Source organism: Bufo gargarizans, chromosome 7 (assembly GCF_014858855.1).
Source record: "Bufo gargarizans isolate SCDJY-AF-19 chromosome 7, ASM1485885v1, whole genome shotgun sequence".
In the NCBI taxonomy this organism is placed as follows: domain Eukaryota; kingdom Metazoa; phylum Chordata; class Amphibia; order Anura; family Bufonidae; genus Bufo; species Bufo gargarizans.
This window is the reverse complement of record NC_058086.1, coordinates 53,421,027-53,439,388: the sequence shown is the minus strand read 5'-3', so window position 1 is coordinate 53,439,388 and position 18,362 is coordinate 53,421,027. Positions and strand designations below refer to the sequence as shown.

Sequence of the window (18,362 nt, the reverse complement as noted above, 5' to 3'; positions counted from 1 at the left end):
CCTCAGAATAGGTAAGCAATATCAGATCACTTGGCATCCGACACCCAGGACCCCTAACAATCAGATGTTTCATAGCTTACCAAGCACAGTGCCGTACATTGTATAGCGGCTGTGCTTGGTATTGCAGCTCGGCCCCATTCACTTGAATGGGACTTAGCTGCACCTACGCCATGTGACCAATGAATGTGATGTCAATAGCCTGGGAAGAGGCCGCGGCACTCACTGAAGGCAACACCCTCTTCAGACGGTTGATCGGCAGGGGTGCTGGGAGTTAGACCCTCACCGATCCGCTATTGATGACCTATCCTGAGGCTAGGCCATCAATATCAACAACTTGAACAACCCCTTTAATTCCTAGGATATGCATCAAATGAAAGAGACTGTATTTTCAACGAGTTTCTAAAGGCTGTGGTTAGTCTTCCCGTATCCAAGTGGGACAGGAATAAATGTTAAGATTCCTGTTCTAGTAGATCCGTCTCATTCATACGGCAAGCTGTTCTTCCAATTCTAATGCCATCAAAGCCTCCAAGACCTTTTCATTTCTGGAAATGACTGTTTTTCTGGAAAAAGATTAGTACAAATGCCACTCAAAGACTAACAATGTAAAAGAGGCAATAGAAAGGTTTACTGATAGAACGCATGGTATGTAGGTTGTAAGGCGGTGGGCACAAGAGATCAAAGCCAAGCAGCTGTTTGAAAACACCGAATCCTCGCACAACGACCTACGGGGAAAAAAAAGAAGAAAAACATACAAATTAGAGCAGAATCAGTTTTTCGATGGCAAATATTTGGTACAGTAAAACTATTTGTAACTGTGGGCAAGAGACTGAAATCAGTCAACATTTCAGTCACAATGATATCTCTTTCTTACTTTACTCTTTGCTTAAAGGGCATCTGTCAGCAGTTTTGCACCTGTGAAACTGGCTGACCTTTTACATGTGCGCTTGGCAGCCGAAGACATCAGTGTTGGTCTTATGTTCATATGTGTCCGCACTGCTGAGAAAAATGAAGATTTATTATATGCAAATGAGCCTGTAGGAGCAACGGGGGCGTTTCCGTTACACCTAGAGGCTCAGCTCTCTCTACAACTGCCACGCCCTCTGCACTTTGATTGACAGGACCAGGTGTGATGACGTTTACACTGCCTGGCCATATCAATCAAGGTGCAGGGGACGCGGCAGTTGTAGAAAGAGCAGAGCCTCCAGGGTTGCCAACCAGAATTTTTATTTTCTGGGCAACTTATCCCAAAATCGTGGATAGCCAACATTTTTTAAGGACATATTGGAAAACCATAATGAATGATAAAGATTATAAGTAATACCGGTCTACAGCTCAATATACTTATAGGAGCTCATTACCAGCATTTAGGACTCAGCGGCCTGTGGCCGTATTGCGTCCCGCAAACAGCGGGTCTGTAATATGTGAGCTCTCCGTATCACAGATTACTTGAATGGATCCGCAATCCGTGAGATACGGAGTGGTGTGGAGCGGAGGTATGGAGTGGAAGCCCACAGAAGCACTACTATTGCCACCGCACCCCAAAACAAATTGAACATGTTCTATTTTTTTGCAGTGCGGACTGAATCTTGTCGATCATGGACCCATTCAAGTGAACAGAGCCACATCCGCAAACAGTTGGCACACGGCCAGTGCCCTTGCATTGCAGTTGCTATTTGCGTTTCACAGCACGGGCACGGGGCGCACACATTCGTGTGCATAAGCCCTTACTGTGAGCTGCAAAATGATGATAATTACCACCATAATAATATAGTCAAGAACCACCAACCTCAAAAAAGCGCGGACACATCTAATTATTTTAACGGGAACAGGAAAAAAGTTGCCTATTTTTATAGACTGTCCAGGATTTTCTGGACGGTTGGCATCCCTGCCCCCCGTTGCTCCTAGAGGCTCATTTTTCTCAGCAATGCGGGCACATATGAACATGAGACCAACACAGATGCCTTCAGCTGCCAAGTGCACATGTAACAGGTCAGCCAGTGCAATAGGTGCAAAACTGCTGACAGATGTCCTTTAAAGGGGTAGTCCAGTTATATCAAGTTATAACCTAAGTTATATAGGGTAATTATTAGATCGAATGGGGTCCTACCGCTGTGACCCTCACTCTGTGGAGCCCCCCTGAAATGAACGGAGCGGTGGGTCAGAAAGTGCTGTCACTCCATTCATTTCTATAGGAGTTCTGGAAATAGCCCAGTACAACGCTCAGCTATTCCAGTTTAACATTTTTTGGAAATCCGTTTAACGTGATGAATTTTATGACCGAAACCTCCAGATTTATTTCTCCTTTTGAGCGTTCTGCAACTTGAAAACCTGAGGATAAATATTGTGCTGTTTTAAAATTCATTATGTGGAACCAGACTGGAACTTTATTCCTGCACAAAGCATAAAATTCACATGCAGCTGAAGTTTTTCGGAAATTAGTACATGAAGCAAAAACCTGTGGAAAATATGTTTTTGGCCCTGACGGAGTGGGAGTAATGAGGCTGTCAGTACAGGATGTATTTTAGGGCTGAGGAAGTGAACCATACATACTTGTTGCGATGACGGCTGAGCTCAAGAAGGTCCTTGGACGTTGATGGTTGTCACAGTGGCAAGGAAACATCTCTGAAACAATCTGTCCGGGTCTTGGGGCTGATTATCGCAGTCCAATTTATGGCTCAGAAAATGACGCTTAAAGCCACTGGGCACTGTTGATTGGCCGGACCGGCTGGGGCCCTCCAGAGAGTTTTGTTCAGTGCCTAAAGGCAAAAAAAAAAAGCCATGTTATATACAATTTGTTCAAAAATGACTAATCAGTAATTTTATGCATTGTCCAATTCTTTTGCTTTTCCCTTGAGAAGAGACACTCTCGTTCCTAACAGTATTAAAGGGATTTTCTGGGAGCACTATATTAATGAACTATCCTCAGGGGTGGGGTCTGACTCCTGGAATACCAACCAATCAGCTGTTTGAACAGGCCGGTAAGCATGCTTAGCAAGCACAGCGCCATACATTGTGTAGTGGCTGTGTTTGTTATTGCAGCCAAGGTCCATTCACTTGTTCCTGTGTTGTAGTGTGCATGTATCTCAGGAAAGCTGGATAATAAGGGCACCAAAGGAGGGGGTGACTACTGAATGTGGGAAGCCTAGCAGCTTTAAAGGGGTATTCCCATCACAGACAACTCGCTAGGATATGCCCCCATTGTCTGATAGGTGCTGGTCCCAGGGAACAGAGCGAGGAGAGTGGTGGCTGGAGCACCCAGGGTTTCCCACCTCTGGCACCCGCACCCATACTGAGAAGGAGCCTGCAAGTCAAGGCACATGTATGGCCACCTAGTGATATGCCCCCAATGTCTGAAATGGGAATACCTCTTTATAACCATGTGGCATTTAAAATTATTTGGGATTTGTGATATCATGGGGTACCTTTTTCGGTTTTAACAAAAAACTTTTTTTATTGTAAGTGTAGATAAGCATTTGATTGATTACAAAGTGAAGACCAGAAGATGTGGGCAAGTAATGGCAGACACAGGCAATAGAGATCATCCTCAATACGGGTGTGGTGGTATATGTGTTTCCAGGAAAGCTTAGTGGCTGTATAGTTTCAGGGATATTACACAGAGGGGGCTTAGAGCAGTATTGCAGCCATTCACTGGAATGGGAATGGGTTGGGGTTCTGAGAAGCTGTTGTGAATGAGTGAAGTTGTAGTGGAAAAGAATTTGATGCATTTTAGCAGAGCTGTGTGTGAAGTCTGTACTCCAAGAATAAGGTGTGGCTATGAGCTGTGTGTGAATGTGCAACAGAGGCACAGTCCGCAAGGGGTCCCTTTGAGATGAGATAAGTGTTTTGTGACGCCAGTTGCAATGAAGCGACAGTGGGACAGAGTCCCTTTAAGAAATGGTGTTGGTACCCAGGTGTAGGCATGGCCAAGTGGTGTAGGGTGGCCTACAATGTCCCTTAATGTTTTGTGCACGTGTCACGGTGCTCCTACCTGAATACACTGGAACACCAGGCGTTGGCTCTGAAGCAGACAAAGGGGGTAGTTGAATTGTGGGATGAAGAATAAATTGAGTCCAGACCTTGTATATAGTTGAACAGCAGCTTTACTTGAATAAATGTTTCTCCAAACGGTTTACAGGCTTTGTCTTGGTTCCCAGCAGGCTTTAGCATTAACTGTGGCAGGCAAACTTATCTCTGCTACATCTGTTGCTCTCTGGCTCTGCTGTGCTGACAAGCTTAAGGCCTCATGCACACGACAGTGAAAAAAAAGTCAGTTAAAAACTGACACACTGTCAGTTTTTCATGGCCATTTTGCATCAGTGTGCATCCATTTTCTGGCCGTGTGTCCGTTTTTCATGTCGGCTTTGCATCCGTTTTGCATCAGTTTTTCATGTCCGTTAAAAATTGATGAATTTGACCCACCCTTCTGAGAACAGCCATAGAACAGTAGGCCCCCAGCTAAAATAATGTCCCCCATACTGTAGGAATTTTTTATTTATTTTTTGCCGCCCCCAGCAGTGTATATAATTTTTTTATAGTGTCCCCAGCTTTTATAATGCCCCTATGTAGGCCCCCAGCTAAATAAATGTCCCCCATAGTGTATATAATTTTTTTAACCTCCCCTAGCTTTAATAATGCCCCCAATGTAGGGCCCCATATTAAATGATGCCCCCCATAGTGTGTTCCTTTTTGTTTTTTTAGGGCCCCCAGCTTTATAATGTCCCCTATGGTTTATATAATGCCCCAATAGTGTCCCGGAGCCCCAAAAAAATGCAAACCCTCACCTTATCCGCTTGCTCGCGCTGCAGCAGTTTCTTCTCTCTTCACAGAACTGGACCTGCCGAAGGTGCGCGATGATGTCCCTGCGCGCTCCCACGTGGTTACGTCACCACGCAGATCGCAGGTCCTTCGGCAGAAACTGCTCAATGAAGAGAGAAGAGACTGCCGCACCGCGAGCAAGTGGATGAGGTGATTTTATATTTTTTTAACCCCTAAATGGCCTGTGTACCCATTTTTAACGGCCGTTAGACAGGTGCACTCCTGTCAATCGGCCGTAAAAAAAAGGTCCTATTGATTTCAATGGGGTCCGTCTAGCCGTGAAAACGGCCAAAAATAGGACATGTCCTATTTTTGGACGGACACTATTCAGTGGCCGTTAAAAGAACGGCCATGTGAATAGCCCCATAGACTTTCACTGGTGCTAAAAATGGCCATGTGAAGGCCATTTTTCACTGTCGTGTGCATGTAGCCAAAATAGAATCTCTGCTTCAGCAGGATGCTGCAACTTATTCTCTAGTCTGACTCTAGATTTGTCCAGGGAACTTTTCCTCCTTGCTTCAGGGGCTCTAAGCTCTGGCTTCCACATCCAGCAGAGCGGAAGGTGCTCTGACTGGCTTATACAGGGCTTGACGTGGGCACATCAGCGACGTGCACAGCCTTGCTTCCTTCCCCTAGCAGGGGGTATGCTAGACTGCCTCTCACTAACTAGTCTCCTCCCTTCCTTAGAGAGAGGGTTAGAATAGAAAGAGGGTTCCACTCTATGTAAATGTTGCTCTGCCATGCTTGCTGCCACCTTCTGGTGAACCAGGTAAACTACATGAACATTACAGTTACAAAATAGAGAATGCACATTGTGACGGTCCTGCAATAAATACACAGAATGACATTAGGTTAACCATAGGAGATAGTAGCGGGGTGCATAGGTGGTAATGGCACTCTGAGTCATTACAAATGTAAGAATATATAATGCTGCAGCAAGGAATGAAAATGTGAACGTATATGAGAATAAGAAGGCGGAGTAAAAAATTTGTGATGAAAACGTTTCCAATGGGCCTTTTAAGTGTTCATGTCTGTATTGTTATATAGTGACTTTTACGTGATGAATGTTTTACTAACACCATCCAACTGGAAGGGAAAAAGTGGTCTTTATGTGTTTCTAGTGTATGCCTTCATGAAAAAGACTATTCATTTCAACTTCAAGAAAAGATGGGTACAACTGCAAACCAAAATACCAAACGGTATGAAGCGCAGGGTAAACTCAACTACAACAGTGGGTCTGAATAAATGTGATATTAATGGTGTTGTGTTTTATTATTTTGACCAGGGGCGTAGCTATAGGGGGTGCAGAGGTACCGGGCCCAGGAGCCTGAGGGGCCCAAAGACCCTTGTGCCACATAAGACACTGGCATTATAGAAAGTGCATACTGGTCAATTTACACCTTTGCCTGTAGGGAAGGGGTTAGGTCAAGAATTTGGCATGAGGGGGTGCCCTTTTAATGTTTGCCTCAGGCAGCAGGAAGGCTATGTGCTCCCCTGCCCCTTTTAAACAAGCACTGAGGGAAGGGGGGCCCAAGCTGAACTCTTGCACTAGGGCCCATGAGCTTTTAGCTACGCCCCTGATTTCGACAATCAAGGGCATAAGGTGAAAGCTACATGCACACGAACGTTGTTTGTTTCCGTGTCCGTTCAGTTTTTGTTTTGCGGATAGGATGCGGACCCATTCATTTTGATGGGTCCGCAAAAAATGCGGACAGCACACCGTGTGCTATCCGCATCAGTATGTCCGTTCCGTAGCCCCGCAAAAAAAATAGAACATGTCCTATTCTTGTCCGTTTTAGGCATTGTTACAATGAATCTGCAACAAAAAAAACGGATGGCAATTTGCAGACCGCAAAACACATACGGTCATGTGCATGTATGTGTGTTTTTTAGTTTCACACTACAATGTACTATGAATAGATAAATGTAATAGAACAAAATTAATTTGATAAATATCTGTCAAATACTGTATTAACCCTTTCTGCCCTGGGTCAGTTTTCACCTTCCTGCCCAGGAAATTTTTTGCAAATCCGATATGTGGTAATAACTTTGGAACACTTTTACTTATCCAGGCCATTCTGAGACTATTTTCCCGTGACACATTGTACTTGATGACAGTGCTAAATTTAATATATTTTTCCTTTATTTATAAAAAAATCCCAAATTTACAAAAAAAATAGAAAAATTCACAATTTTCTAAATTCGAATTTCTATACTTTTAAGGCCTCATGCACGCGACCATATGCATTTTGCGGTCCGCAAAAAAAAATACATATGACGTCCGTGTGCATTCCGTATTTTGCAGAACGGAACTGGCCCCTAATAGAACAGTGTTCTATTTTTTGGCAGAACGGAAATACGGACATACGGAAACAGAATGCACACAGAGTACCTTCCTTTTTTTTTGCAGACCAATCTAAATGAATGGACACGGAAAGAAAATACGTTTGTGTGCATGAGCCCTAAGACAGATAGTAATGACTCATAAAATTGTTATCAGTCATCATTCCTCATATGTCTGCTTTATGTTGGCATCATTTTGTAAATGTCATTTTATTTTTTTAGGACGTTTAGAAGCCATTTTTCTAATTTTTTACAAAATTTCTATTAGTTATAAAGTGATTTTGAGGGGCTTACATAATGGAAACCACCCACAAATGACCCCATTTTAGAAACTACACCCCTCAAATTATTCAAAACTGATGTTACAAACTTTGTTAACCCTTTAGGTGTTCCACAAGAATTAAAGGAAAATGGACATGAAATTTTAAAATTTTCATGTTAATCAGCAAGGGTCAACAGCAAACTAAACCTCAATATGCATTACTCTGATTCTGCAGTTTACAGAAATACCCCATATGTGGTGGTAAACTGCTCTATGGGCACGTGGCAGTGGTCAGAAGGAAAGAGCGCCATATGGATTTTGGAGGCAGATTTTGCTAGAATGGTTTTTGGGCACCATTTTGTATTTGAAGAGACCCTGAAGTACCCCTACAGTGGAAACCCACAAAAAGTAACATTTTGGAAATTACACCCTTCAAAGAATATTTTAAGGGGGGCACTGAGCACTTTGTCCCCCTAAGCGTTTTACAGATTTTGAAAACACTTGGCTGTGAAAATTAAAAGTTTAATTTCTTCCAATAAAATGTTGCTTTAGCCCCAAATCTTTCATTTTCACAAGGGGTAACAGGAGAAAAAGCACCTCATAATTTGTTACCCATTTTCTCCTGAATACGGCAACACCCTATTTGTGGTGGTAAACTGCTGTGGGGGCACATGGCAGGGCTCAGAACGGAAGTAGCGCCATATGGCTTTTGCAGCGCAGATTTTAACGGATTGGTTTATTGGCGCCATTGGCTTTTATTTTTTGAGTGATTGTCTTATGTGGGGGCTCATTTTTTGCTGGATGAGGTGACCTTTTCATTGGTACCATTTTAGGGTAAGACTTTTGATCGCTTGGTATTACACTATTTGTGAGGCAAGGTGAAAAAAAAGGCTGTTTCGGCTTAGTTAAAAAAAATTTTTTTACAGTATTCACGTGAGGGGGCATATATTGTGATATTTTTATAGAGCAGGTTGTTACGGAAGCAGCGATACCCAATATGTCTAATATTTTTTTTTTGTTAAAGGGGTTTTCCGGGTTCAGAGCTGAACCTGGACATACCCTTATTTTCACCCAAGCAGCCCCCCTGCTAGATCGCGCAGGGCAAGGTCTCTTTTGTTTTCAATAACACACTGCCGGGCGGAAACTTCTGCCCAGCAGTGTGTTCGGTGACGTCACCAGTTCGGATGGGCGGGCTTTAGCGCTGCCCTAGCACTAAATCCTGCCCATCAGTGCCATCAGCGCCCGTCAGTGACGTCACCGGGCTTCCTGGCAGCCCCATGGAGAGCCCCGGTACGTCACCGGATCTCCAAAAAATGCCTTTGCCCGCGATTTAGCGCAGGGCAAAGGAGAGCATCAGAGCATGAACTGCTCCGATACTCAAGTCAGGGGGGCTGCCGGGGTGAAAATGGAGGTATGTCCGGGTTCAGCTCTGAACCCGGACAACCCCTTTAAGTTTTACACAGTAAATGTGTTTTGGCATAGTTTTTTTTTTTTTTTTTACAGAATTCACCTGAGGGGGCATATAATGTGATATATTTATAGAGCAGGTTGTTACGGAAGCGGCGATACCCAATATGTCTATTATTTTTATTTTTGTTAAGTTTTACACAGTAAATCCATTTTTGAACAGAATTAAATCTTGTTTTTGTGTTGCCATTTTCTGAGAGACATATTTATTTAATTTTTTCGACGATTATCAAATTTTTTGCGGGATGAAATGACGGCTTGATTGGTACCATTTTGGCCTAAATACACCTTTTTGATCGCTTGGTATTACACTTTTTGTGAGGGAAGGTGACCCTTGGCACTGTTTTTTTTTTTATTTTTACTGCACAGTGGATCATGTGATATTTTTATAGAGCCGGTCGATACGGATGTGGCAATGGCAATACCTAATATACTTTTCTTTTTTTTCCTATTTAAAAAATAAATAAATCATTACTTAATTACGGGAAAAGAACACTTATTTTTTTACTTGAAACTTTTATTATTTTTATTATGCAAAACATTATTTTACCAGGGAGCTGGATCTCAGAGGCTTACATGGAAGGCATCGGGCTGCCTTTCCTGCCATCGGGTCCCTGTCACAGCAGCGTGGAGCTCCCTCCCTCCACACACCCCGCACATGCTGCAGTCAGCGCTGAAAACACCTATGCCTGCGCATACAGCAGGGGTCCGGCTAACGGGAACAGCAGGTCCTACAGCGCTGGTCGGGAAGGGGTTAATCTTAATATGAAAATAATTAGATGAGGTTTACAGTTTAGCAAAGTTTATTTTACTTCGGCAGACGTCCTCTATGGTACCATTGGAAAGTTTTTTTTTTTTAAATGTAGTGATGGACCGACAAAACTTCTAAGGACTTTTGTCTGTTTTATTTAATTCATCTGATGCAGGGGTGGAGAGAAGTAAATTAAGTTTTAACCACTTCAGGACCCTATCATTTTGCACCTTAAAGGGAGTGTCTCATCATAGACAATGGGGGCATATCGCTAGGATATGTCCCCATTGTCTTATAGGTGCGGGTCCCACCACTGGGACCCGCACCTATATCAAGAACGGAGTCCAGCAAGGTGATGCTGGAGGACTCCGGTCTGACCACCACCAAGCCAGCTCCTCATAGAAGTGAATGGGAGTGTACTGCGCATGACCGGCCACCGCTCCCATTCACTTCTATGGGCTCGACAGAAATAGCCGAGCCAGCACTCGGCTACTTTTGCCGACCCCATAGAAATTGAATAGAGGGCGGCTGCGCATGCGCTGTGTGCCCTCCGATACTTTCAGGGCTCCGTTCTCGATATAGGTGGGGGGACCCGCGTCTATAATACAATGGGGGCATATCCTAGCAATATGCCCCCATTGTCTGCCATGAAACAACCCCTTTAAGGATCAGTTCATTTATTTGCAAATCTGACATGTGGTAATAATTTTGGAACGCTTTTACTTATCCAAGCCATTCTGAGACAGATTGTACTTCATGACATTAGCAAATATCAGTAGATATAGTTCACCTTTATGTATAAAAAAATGAAATTTACGGGGGGGGGGGAATTCACAATTCTCAAAATTAGAATTTCTCTGCTTTTAAGGCAGATAGTGATACCTCATAAAATAGTTATCACTTTACCATCTAATGTGTATAAGGAACCTTCTGACTCTCCCCTGATGGCAGATGTTAAGGGGGAGAGCGAAAGGACTTCGGGCAATTAGATTTCAACATGATGGATCCTTTTGTTGTTGGGGAGATAAGAGGTCCATTGAGAGCACATGCACCCCTGTCCAAGCCAAGTGGGGGGAGGGGAGAGATAGTTGTTCACCCAACAGGTATCTGAAATGTATGGCCAAGACTATAAAAGAGAAACAACTTGGAACATTGATTCTTTGACACTGTCTGTCACATTCATCATCATTATATAGAATAGAATATTTTATTTTTTTCCGCGTATATTCATGATCATTTTAGTTGGCCGAAGTTCATTTATTTGCCATTTCTATATGGTAGTTAGTCCCTTTGAATTCTCAAGGTTTTGAAAACACTGAACAACGCGTTCTCTCAGCATTTATCTGAATGTACAATATTTCAGATTTTCAGATTTCCCAGGTAGCCGCAGAATGAAAGAAAAAAACACAATGCAACAGCACTCTGCAAACCAAATAATAACATAGTAATAGAAAATATTAGCTAATTAGCACCAGAATATTTTCTATTACTATGGCATTATTGTACTTTATTTGGTTTGCAGAGTGCTGTTGCATTGGGTATTTTTATTTGTGTTTCTAGCCATGGCGGCACGCACCTGGGCAATGGTATGTGCTGACTGACCCCCTTTTTTTGCAGCTGCAGAATGAACACTGATTACAATCCAATTCTGAACTTTCCTTTATAAATCTATCTATCTAATCTATCTATCTCATATCCATCCTTCCATCCTTATACAGCTCAGAGGGCTAGCCCTTTCTGCTGTAGCTCACTCTCTATCACAGCTCTGGGAGTGTGTTTTTTTAGAAATCCAACGGTTCCAAATTGGTTTTCTGTTAAATGACTAGGGTTCATATTTTGTTATTTAGAATAGGTCATGATGCTACTTTTCTATATTTTGGGATAGGTGGAATCAATTAAAGTGGAAAAAAACAGGGATGAAATGTGTTGTAAGAGTATTTTACAGACTTAATTAAGAATTGATTGGTTTTGTCCCCTTTAATTCTGTCCCCTTCTATATTCTATATAATGTAGTGAGTTATGAATAGTTAGACATACACAACCCCCATTGTGCTAAGAAGGCCACATTCCTGAGTGATGCTGCACACTGGACATCCTTAGGATGAGGGGCTGAAAGGTATAAACATGGTGCACCCAGACAGTTAATTGGAACTCCATTGAACATCATTTAGGTAGGATGCATATCTATCTCTATCTTGTATCACCATGCAATATCATATTGTGTTGCGACAGGAGTTCCCCCCCCCCCCCCCCCATATCATATTGTGTTGCAGGCTAGTGATTGTTATTTACTTTTACTACTCTGTATGTGATTTCTCTGTTTTATTGTTTTCTTTTCTCACATTTAGTAAATATATTTATTCACTTAGCCTGCGTAAGCTTCTTTTTTTTAAATCTTTTTAATTCACATTAAAACAGGGAGCTATGAAGCTGGGAGTCTGGGTCACTAAACTGGCAGTCGAGATAGAATGCACATCCGCACATGTGAATCTGACCTTAGATTAATGAAAACTGAAACTGACTGTAAGTTGGCACCGTCGGCCGACCATCTAATGTGTATAAGGAGTCTTCTGACTTTCCCCCGATGGCAGATGTTGGGGGAGAGAAGGGTCGGACTTCGGACAATTTGATTTCAACACGATGGATCCTTTTGTTTTGGGGGAGATAAGAGGCCCAGTGAGAACACATGCACCCTTGTCCAGGCCAAGTAGGGGGAGGGGGGAAATAGCTGTTCACCGGACAGGTATCTGAAGTTTATGGCCAAGACTATAAAAAAAAGAGGAACAACTAGAAACATTGATTGTTTGGCACTGTCTGTCACATTCATCATCATTATATACACTGACCAAAAATATACACGCAACACTTTCGGTTTTGCTCCCATTTTGCATGAGCTGAACTCAAAGATCTGAAACATTTTCTACATACACAAAAGACCCATTAATCTCAAATATTGTTCCAAAATCTGTCTAAATCTGTGTTAGTGAGCACTTCTCCTTTGCCGAGATAATCCATCCCACCTCACAGGTGTGGGATATCAAGGTGCTGATTAGACAGCATGAATATTGCACAGGTGTCCCTTAGACTGCACACAATAAAAGGCCACTCTGAAATGTGCAGTTTGATCACACAGCACAATGCCACAATGTCGCAACGTTTGAGGGAGCGTGCAATTGGCATGCTGACTGCAGGAATGTCTACCAGAGCTGTTGCCCGTGCAATGAATGTTCATTTCTCTACCATAAGCCGTCTTCAAAGGCGTTTCAGAGAATTTGGCAGTACAGCCAACCGGCCTCACAACCGCAGACCATGTGTAACCACACCAGCCCAGGACCTCCACATCCAGCATGTTCACCTCCATGATCATCTGAGACCAGCCACCCGGACAGCCGCAGCAACAATCAGTTTGCAGAACCAAAGAATTTCTGCACAAACTGTCAGAAACCGTCTCAGGGAAGCTCATCTGCATACTCGTCCTCATCGGGGTATGGACCTGACTGCAGTTCGTCATCGTAACCGACTTGAGTGGGCAAATGCTCACATTTAATGGTGTCTGGCATGTTGGAGAAGTGTTCTGTCAGATGGCAGACAGCGTGTGTGGCGACGTGTGGGTGAGCGGTTTGCTGACGTCAATGTTGTGGATCGAGTGGCCCATGGTGGCGGTGGGGTTATGGTATGGGCAGGCGTATGTTATGGACAACGAACACAGGTGCATTTTATTGATGGCATTTTGAATGCACAGAGATACCGTGACGAGATCCTGAGGCCCATTGTTGTGCCATTCATCCACGACCATCACCTCATGTTGCAGCATGATAATGCACGGCCCCATATTGCAAGGATCTGTACACAATTCCTGGAAGCTGAAAACATCCCAGTTCTTGCATAGCCAGCATACTCACCGCACATGTCACCCACTGAGCATGTATTGGATGCTCTGGATCGGCGTATACGACAGCGTGTTCCAGTTCCTGACAATATTCTGCAACTTCGCACAGCTATTGAAGAGGAGCGGACCAACATTCCACAGGCCACAATCCACAACCTGATCAACTCTATGCAACGGAGATGTGTTGCACTGCGTGAGGAAAATGGTGGCCACACCAGATACTGACTGGTTTTCTGACCCCCTCCCCCCAGTAAGGCAAAACTGCAAATTTCAGAGTGGTCTTTTATTGTGGGCAGTCTAAGGCACACCTGTGCAATATTCATGCTGTCTAATCAGCCCCTTGATATGCCACAGCTGTGAGGTGGGATGGATTATCTCGGCAAAGGAGAAGTGCTCACTAACACAGATTTAGGCCCCTTGCAGACGAAAGTGTTGCTTGTTGGGTATTGTCCCCTTGCTGCTGATCCTAGGGGTCATTCTGTCTGCACTGCGGTGTGGTTTCACCTGATTCTGCATTTATCTCGTTTGTCATGTTTTCTGTTACCCATTTAGTATGTATTGCCTAGCAGTGCTTAATTGCATCTGATTCTGTTCTGTCCCGTGTCCTGTCTGGCAGTTGTTTCTGCTTCTGATGTTTTGTTCATGTCAGTCTGTTAGTTCCTCCGGAAGGGGGTTCCTGGTTTCCCCAGAGGGGGAATTCCCGTGTTTGTGTATGCCCTTTCGCCTTCCGTGTGCAGCTCTGCCTGGAGCCGCTTGCTCCCTTTGCTTGCGACACAGGTAACCTGCACCTGTTGCTGGTATGTCTCTGCCTGTCTGTCTGTGGACTCTAGTACTATTGGTACCTTCGTAGGTATCTCCTGGTCTGTCTGGAACAGCTGCCACTGACTCGGTTTGTGCTCTGGAGTAGCCTCTGGCAACTACCTTGGCCCAAGCCTATCCTCACCATTTGAGGCTCTAGTGAATACCAGGTGTTGATTAGTCACGCCCCTCCAGAGTATTGCCAGTCAGTGGCGCAGTGAGTTCATACCCGTTGTTCCTTGTGTGTACTTGAGTGCCTCTGTTCCTGTCATGAGCTTGTCCTCTTTAATAAAGTTCCGTTGTTCCCACAAGGGAAAAACTTACAGTACAGATGCTTATATGTTGCTGGTTCACCTCGGATATGGGCCGGGGGGTTTCTGTACTCACCACTTGCTGTCTTGATGCACTGGAGCTGGATCCACAATAACTCTGCTGGTGTTGGACCAGATCCTGTTCGTGACGCCAATACTGCGCCCAAGCCCTTTTTGTATGCATCAGTGTACAGTCTGAAGGGTCCAAATGTCAAAGTACTCCCTGCTCCAGAGCACTACAATGGCTTCTGGGCAGCAGATTGTGCCATCTTAATAGCCATCTGCTGCTCAAAAACCATGATTCTGTATGAGGATGAGGGAGCGCAATAGCAATCCCTCGTCCTCATACAGTGAAATAAATAGCTGCTTGTAAATGCGTGGTCTCCCTCACTGAACGAGCAGCCGACTGTCCGGAAGGAACCGTGTAAATCCAGCTTTACTTATTCCTTGCATTTCATTTTAGAAACATTAAGTCAATAAAAAAAAAGTCTGGTTGTGAAAGTGAACATAAGAATACGAGAACCGATAAGACTCCTCAAAAGCCTGGTGCATTGTAGAGATGATTTATTAATTTATGAGGATTCTTGTTTTTTCTCACTTTTTTTTCCCTGTAAACCAGCCAGGTCATTATTCACACTAAATATAATGGAGGGACTGGGAGTTTCACGGAGGAGCATCACCAAGTTGGATGCACAGCTGTATGCATTATTTATGTGTTTCTGATGTATTTTTTATGCATTGAGCAGGGCTTCAAAAATTGAACAGACTTTCATTTTGTGCTGAAAAAGAGGATCCAAAAAGAGAAGAGGGTTTCATCTCGGATACTTTGATTCTTGAACTAGACATCGTCTAACGTGTGATCATCTCAAGGGGGTCTCAAATATCTATATTCATCCAGTACCAGTGAGAGGTATTCCTTCCTTCTTAGACCTCTCATGGTTTATCATTATTTCACAGTGGCTTTAATTTTGTCTTTTTTGACATTGATCAAAAGAAAAAGACTTTAATGTCTTTTTTCAACCGTATTAACTATGTAACTATGAATGAATAACACTTTTGTACAAAGACTTATCGGTACGTCCATTACAATTTTTAAGCACAGAACTTGAAAGCCGAATTAAACCATTATTTAGTCAACTGGCTTATAAAGTCTCATAATTTGGACCATATAAGCCATGTACTTAGAGCCAAGGAAGGATTGTATCCTGCCATGTGTGATCATAAGATCAGAAAGCCTATCCCAAAGTTATATATATATATATATATATATATATATATATATATATATATGTGTAATTGAAATATACACTGATCAACCATTGCCTTAAATGGGGTTTTCTGATATTTTTGAACTGTAAAAAATACACTAAAGACTTAGAAATTAATGTATGGTCCAATGGGACCACAATTGAGTTAATTAGTAAATAGGATTAATATAAGCAAAACACCATCCACCAAATAAATACTAAGATTGTTCCTCTGACCAAAACTCATGGAATCATAAAGACTTACGATGATGTAAGTTTCTCCTGCCTGATCAAGGGTCTACTGTATTGTATTCACATAATGCCATGAGTAGTGATAGACGAACATCGTCCCGGACATTTTGCGAACGCGAACATGCGTTCGCGATCAAATGTTCCCGTACTGCCCATTTGCGGCGGGCCCCATTGACTTTAATGGCAGGTGAACCTTAAAAGACCTTCAGGTCATATTTGCAGAAGTGCACAAATAGACCCACAACAAGTGCACAAATAGTCCCACAACATGGACAGTGACATACCAGAGGGGGATCATTGGCAAAAATTCCTACAAAAAATATGTATTTTATTCAGGGGCTATTTTTATGCGTCTTAAAGGGAAACTCTCAAAAATGTGCCCTGCTGAAGCCTAGAAATTTTTTATTTTAGGCCACAGGAGTACAGGCCCCAAAAATTAGGCATTCACCTGACAGAAAAGAACTTGTGATGATGTGGCTGAAGGTACATTAGGCGGTCAATGGCTAAATATGTTACCGTAGGCCAGTACAGGCCCCAAAAATTAGACATTCACCTAAAGGAAAAAAACTTGTGATGATGTGGCTGGAGGTACATTAGGCGGTCACTCGATACAAATTTTACTGTAGGCAAGTACAGCCCCCCAAAATGAGACATTCACCTGACAGAAAAGTACTTGTGATGATGTGGCTGGAGGTACATTAGGCGGTCACTAGATAAAAAATTTACTGTAGGCCAGTACAGCCCCAAAAAATTAGGCATTCACCTGATAGAAAAGAACTTGTGATGATGTGGTTGGAGCTACATTAGGCGGTCACTGGATACAAATTTTACTGTAGGCCAGTACAGGCCCCAAAAATTAGGCATTCACCTGACAGAAAAGGTCTTTTATGCCGCTGTATATACATAAGACAAGGACCATTCTTTGTTCTGGGTGGTGGCAGATATGTGTGGGCTGGCATGAGGAAATTCAATTACACGTGGTTGTCACGGGTGTTGAATTCCTCAGAGATCCATGTGTCATTCATTTTTAGAAATGTGAGGTAGTACACTTATCGGTCACGATCTCCCCTGCTGAGCTGAATGTCTTTTCGGACAGGACACTCGACGAGGGGCAAGTCAAGAGTTCCATGGCAAATTGTGCCAGCTCTGGCCACAGGTCAAGCCTGCACATGAGGGGTTCCTTGCTTCTCAGAGCGTCCACATTGGCCGTTAACCCAATGTAGTCGGACACCTGCCGGTCTAGGCGTTCCCTGAGGCTGGATCCAGAGGGCGGCTGTTGATGGGTTGGCTGCAACAATGATCTCATATCTGAAGTGACCAACACATCTTCAAACCGCCCTCTTCTTGCATGCACTGTAGGATTGGTACTCGCAACTGTTTGTCTGTGGGTAGAAATTCCTCTGCCAGAATCCGCAACATTACTTTGCCTGGAAATGATGCATTCTGTCAGCCCTCTGTGATGCTTGTAACATGCCCACCATTTTGTGTTTGTACCGGGGGTCTAAGTACGTTGCCACCCAGTACTGGTCCTTGCCCTTCATGCTTTTTATACGGGGGTCCCTCTTCAAACACTGGAGCATGAAGGCCCACATTTGCACTAAATTGGAAGCAGTGGAGTGTCCTGGCTCCTGCTCATCGCCCAGGAGAATGCCGTCCTTGGTCTCCTCCCCCCAGCCACGGACAACACCAGAGATCCGCCAAAAAGTTTAAAGTCCCCCTCAAAGCCTGCTCTTCTTGCTCCTCCTCCTCCTCCCAGCCACCATCCTCCTCTGACTCCTTTTCAGACTCCTGCTGACTTTTCTCAGATGGAGTAGCACCCCTAGTAATTCATTCAGCATTGCGACTTCCTCATCTTCCTGCTCCTCGGCAGCTTGATCAGACATGACGCAATGCACGCTCCAGAAACAAGGCGTAAGGTACGATGTCACTGATAGTTCCCTGACTGCGACTGACCAGTTTGGTGATCTCATCAAATGGCCACAGAAGTCTGCATGCATCGCACATGAGCAGCCACTGGCGCAGTGAAAAGAAACCAAGCTCCCAAGAACCTGTCCTGCTGCAGAGTTCGTACAGGTAGTCGTTAATGGCACGTTGCTGCTGGAGCAGCCTATCAAGCATATACAAGGTGGAGTTCCAGCAAGTCGGGCTGTCACAAATCGAACGTCTGACAGGCCGTTGAACGTCAGCAAGGCGAGCTATGGCCGTGTAAGAGCTTCTAAAATGGCCA

General features: G+C 43.7%; 1 protein-coding gene across 2 annotated transcripts in view; it reads right to left on the bottom strand.

Annotated features, from left to right (window-relative positions):
• Window positions 1-424: 424 nt before the first annotated feature.
• The window catches only part of SHISAL2A (shisa like 2A), an 80,660-nt gene continuing 62,722 nt past the window's right edge, over window positions 425-18,362 (bottom strand). The window contains exons 3-4 of one of the 2 annotated variants that reach the window (XM_044302244.1): window positions 2,551-2,756; window positions 425-722 (exon numbers count right to left, since the gene is read on the bottom strand). In XM_044302244.1, the coding sequence (XP_044158179.1) occupies window positions 2,572-2,756 (185 nt within the window). In that variant the 3' untranslated portion in view covers window positions 425-722; window positions 2,551-2,571. Of the gene's footprint in view, window positions 723-2,550; window positions 2,757-18,362 lie in introns of those variants that run through there. The other variant, XR_006390928.1, reaches the window with a different exon arrangement.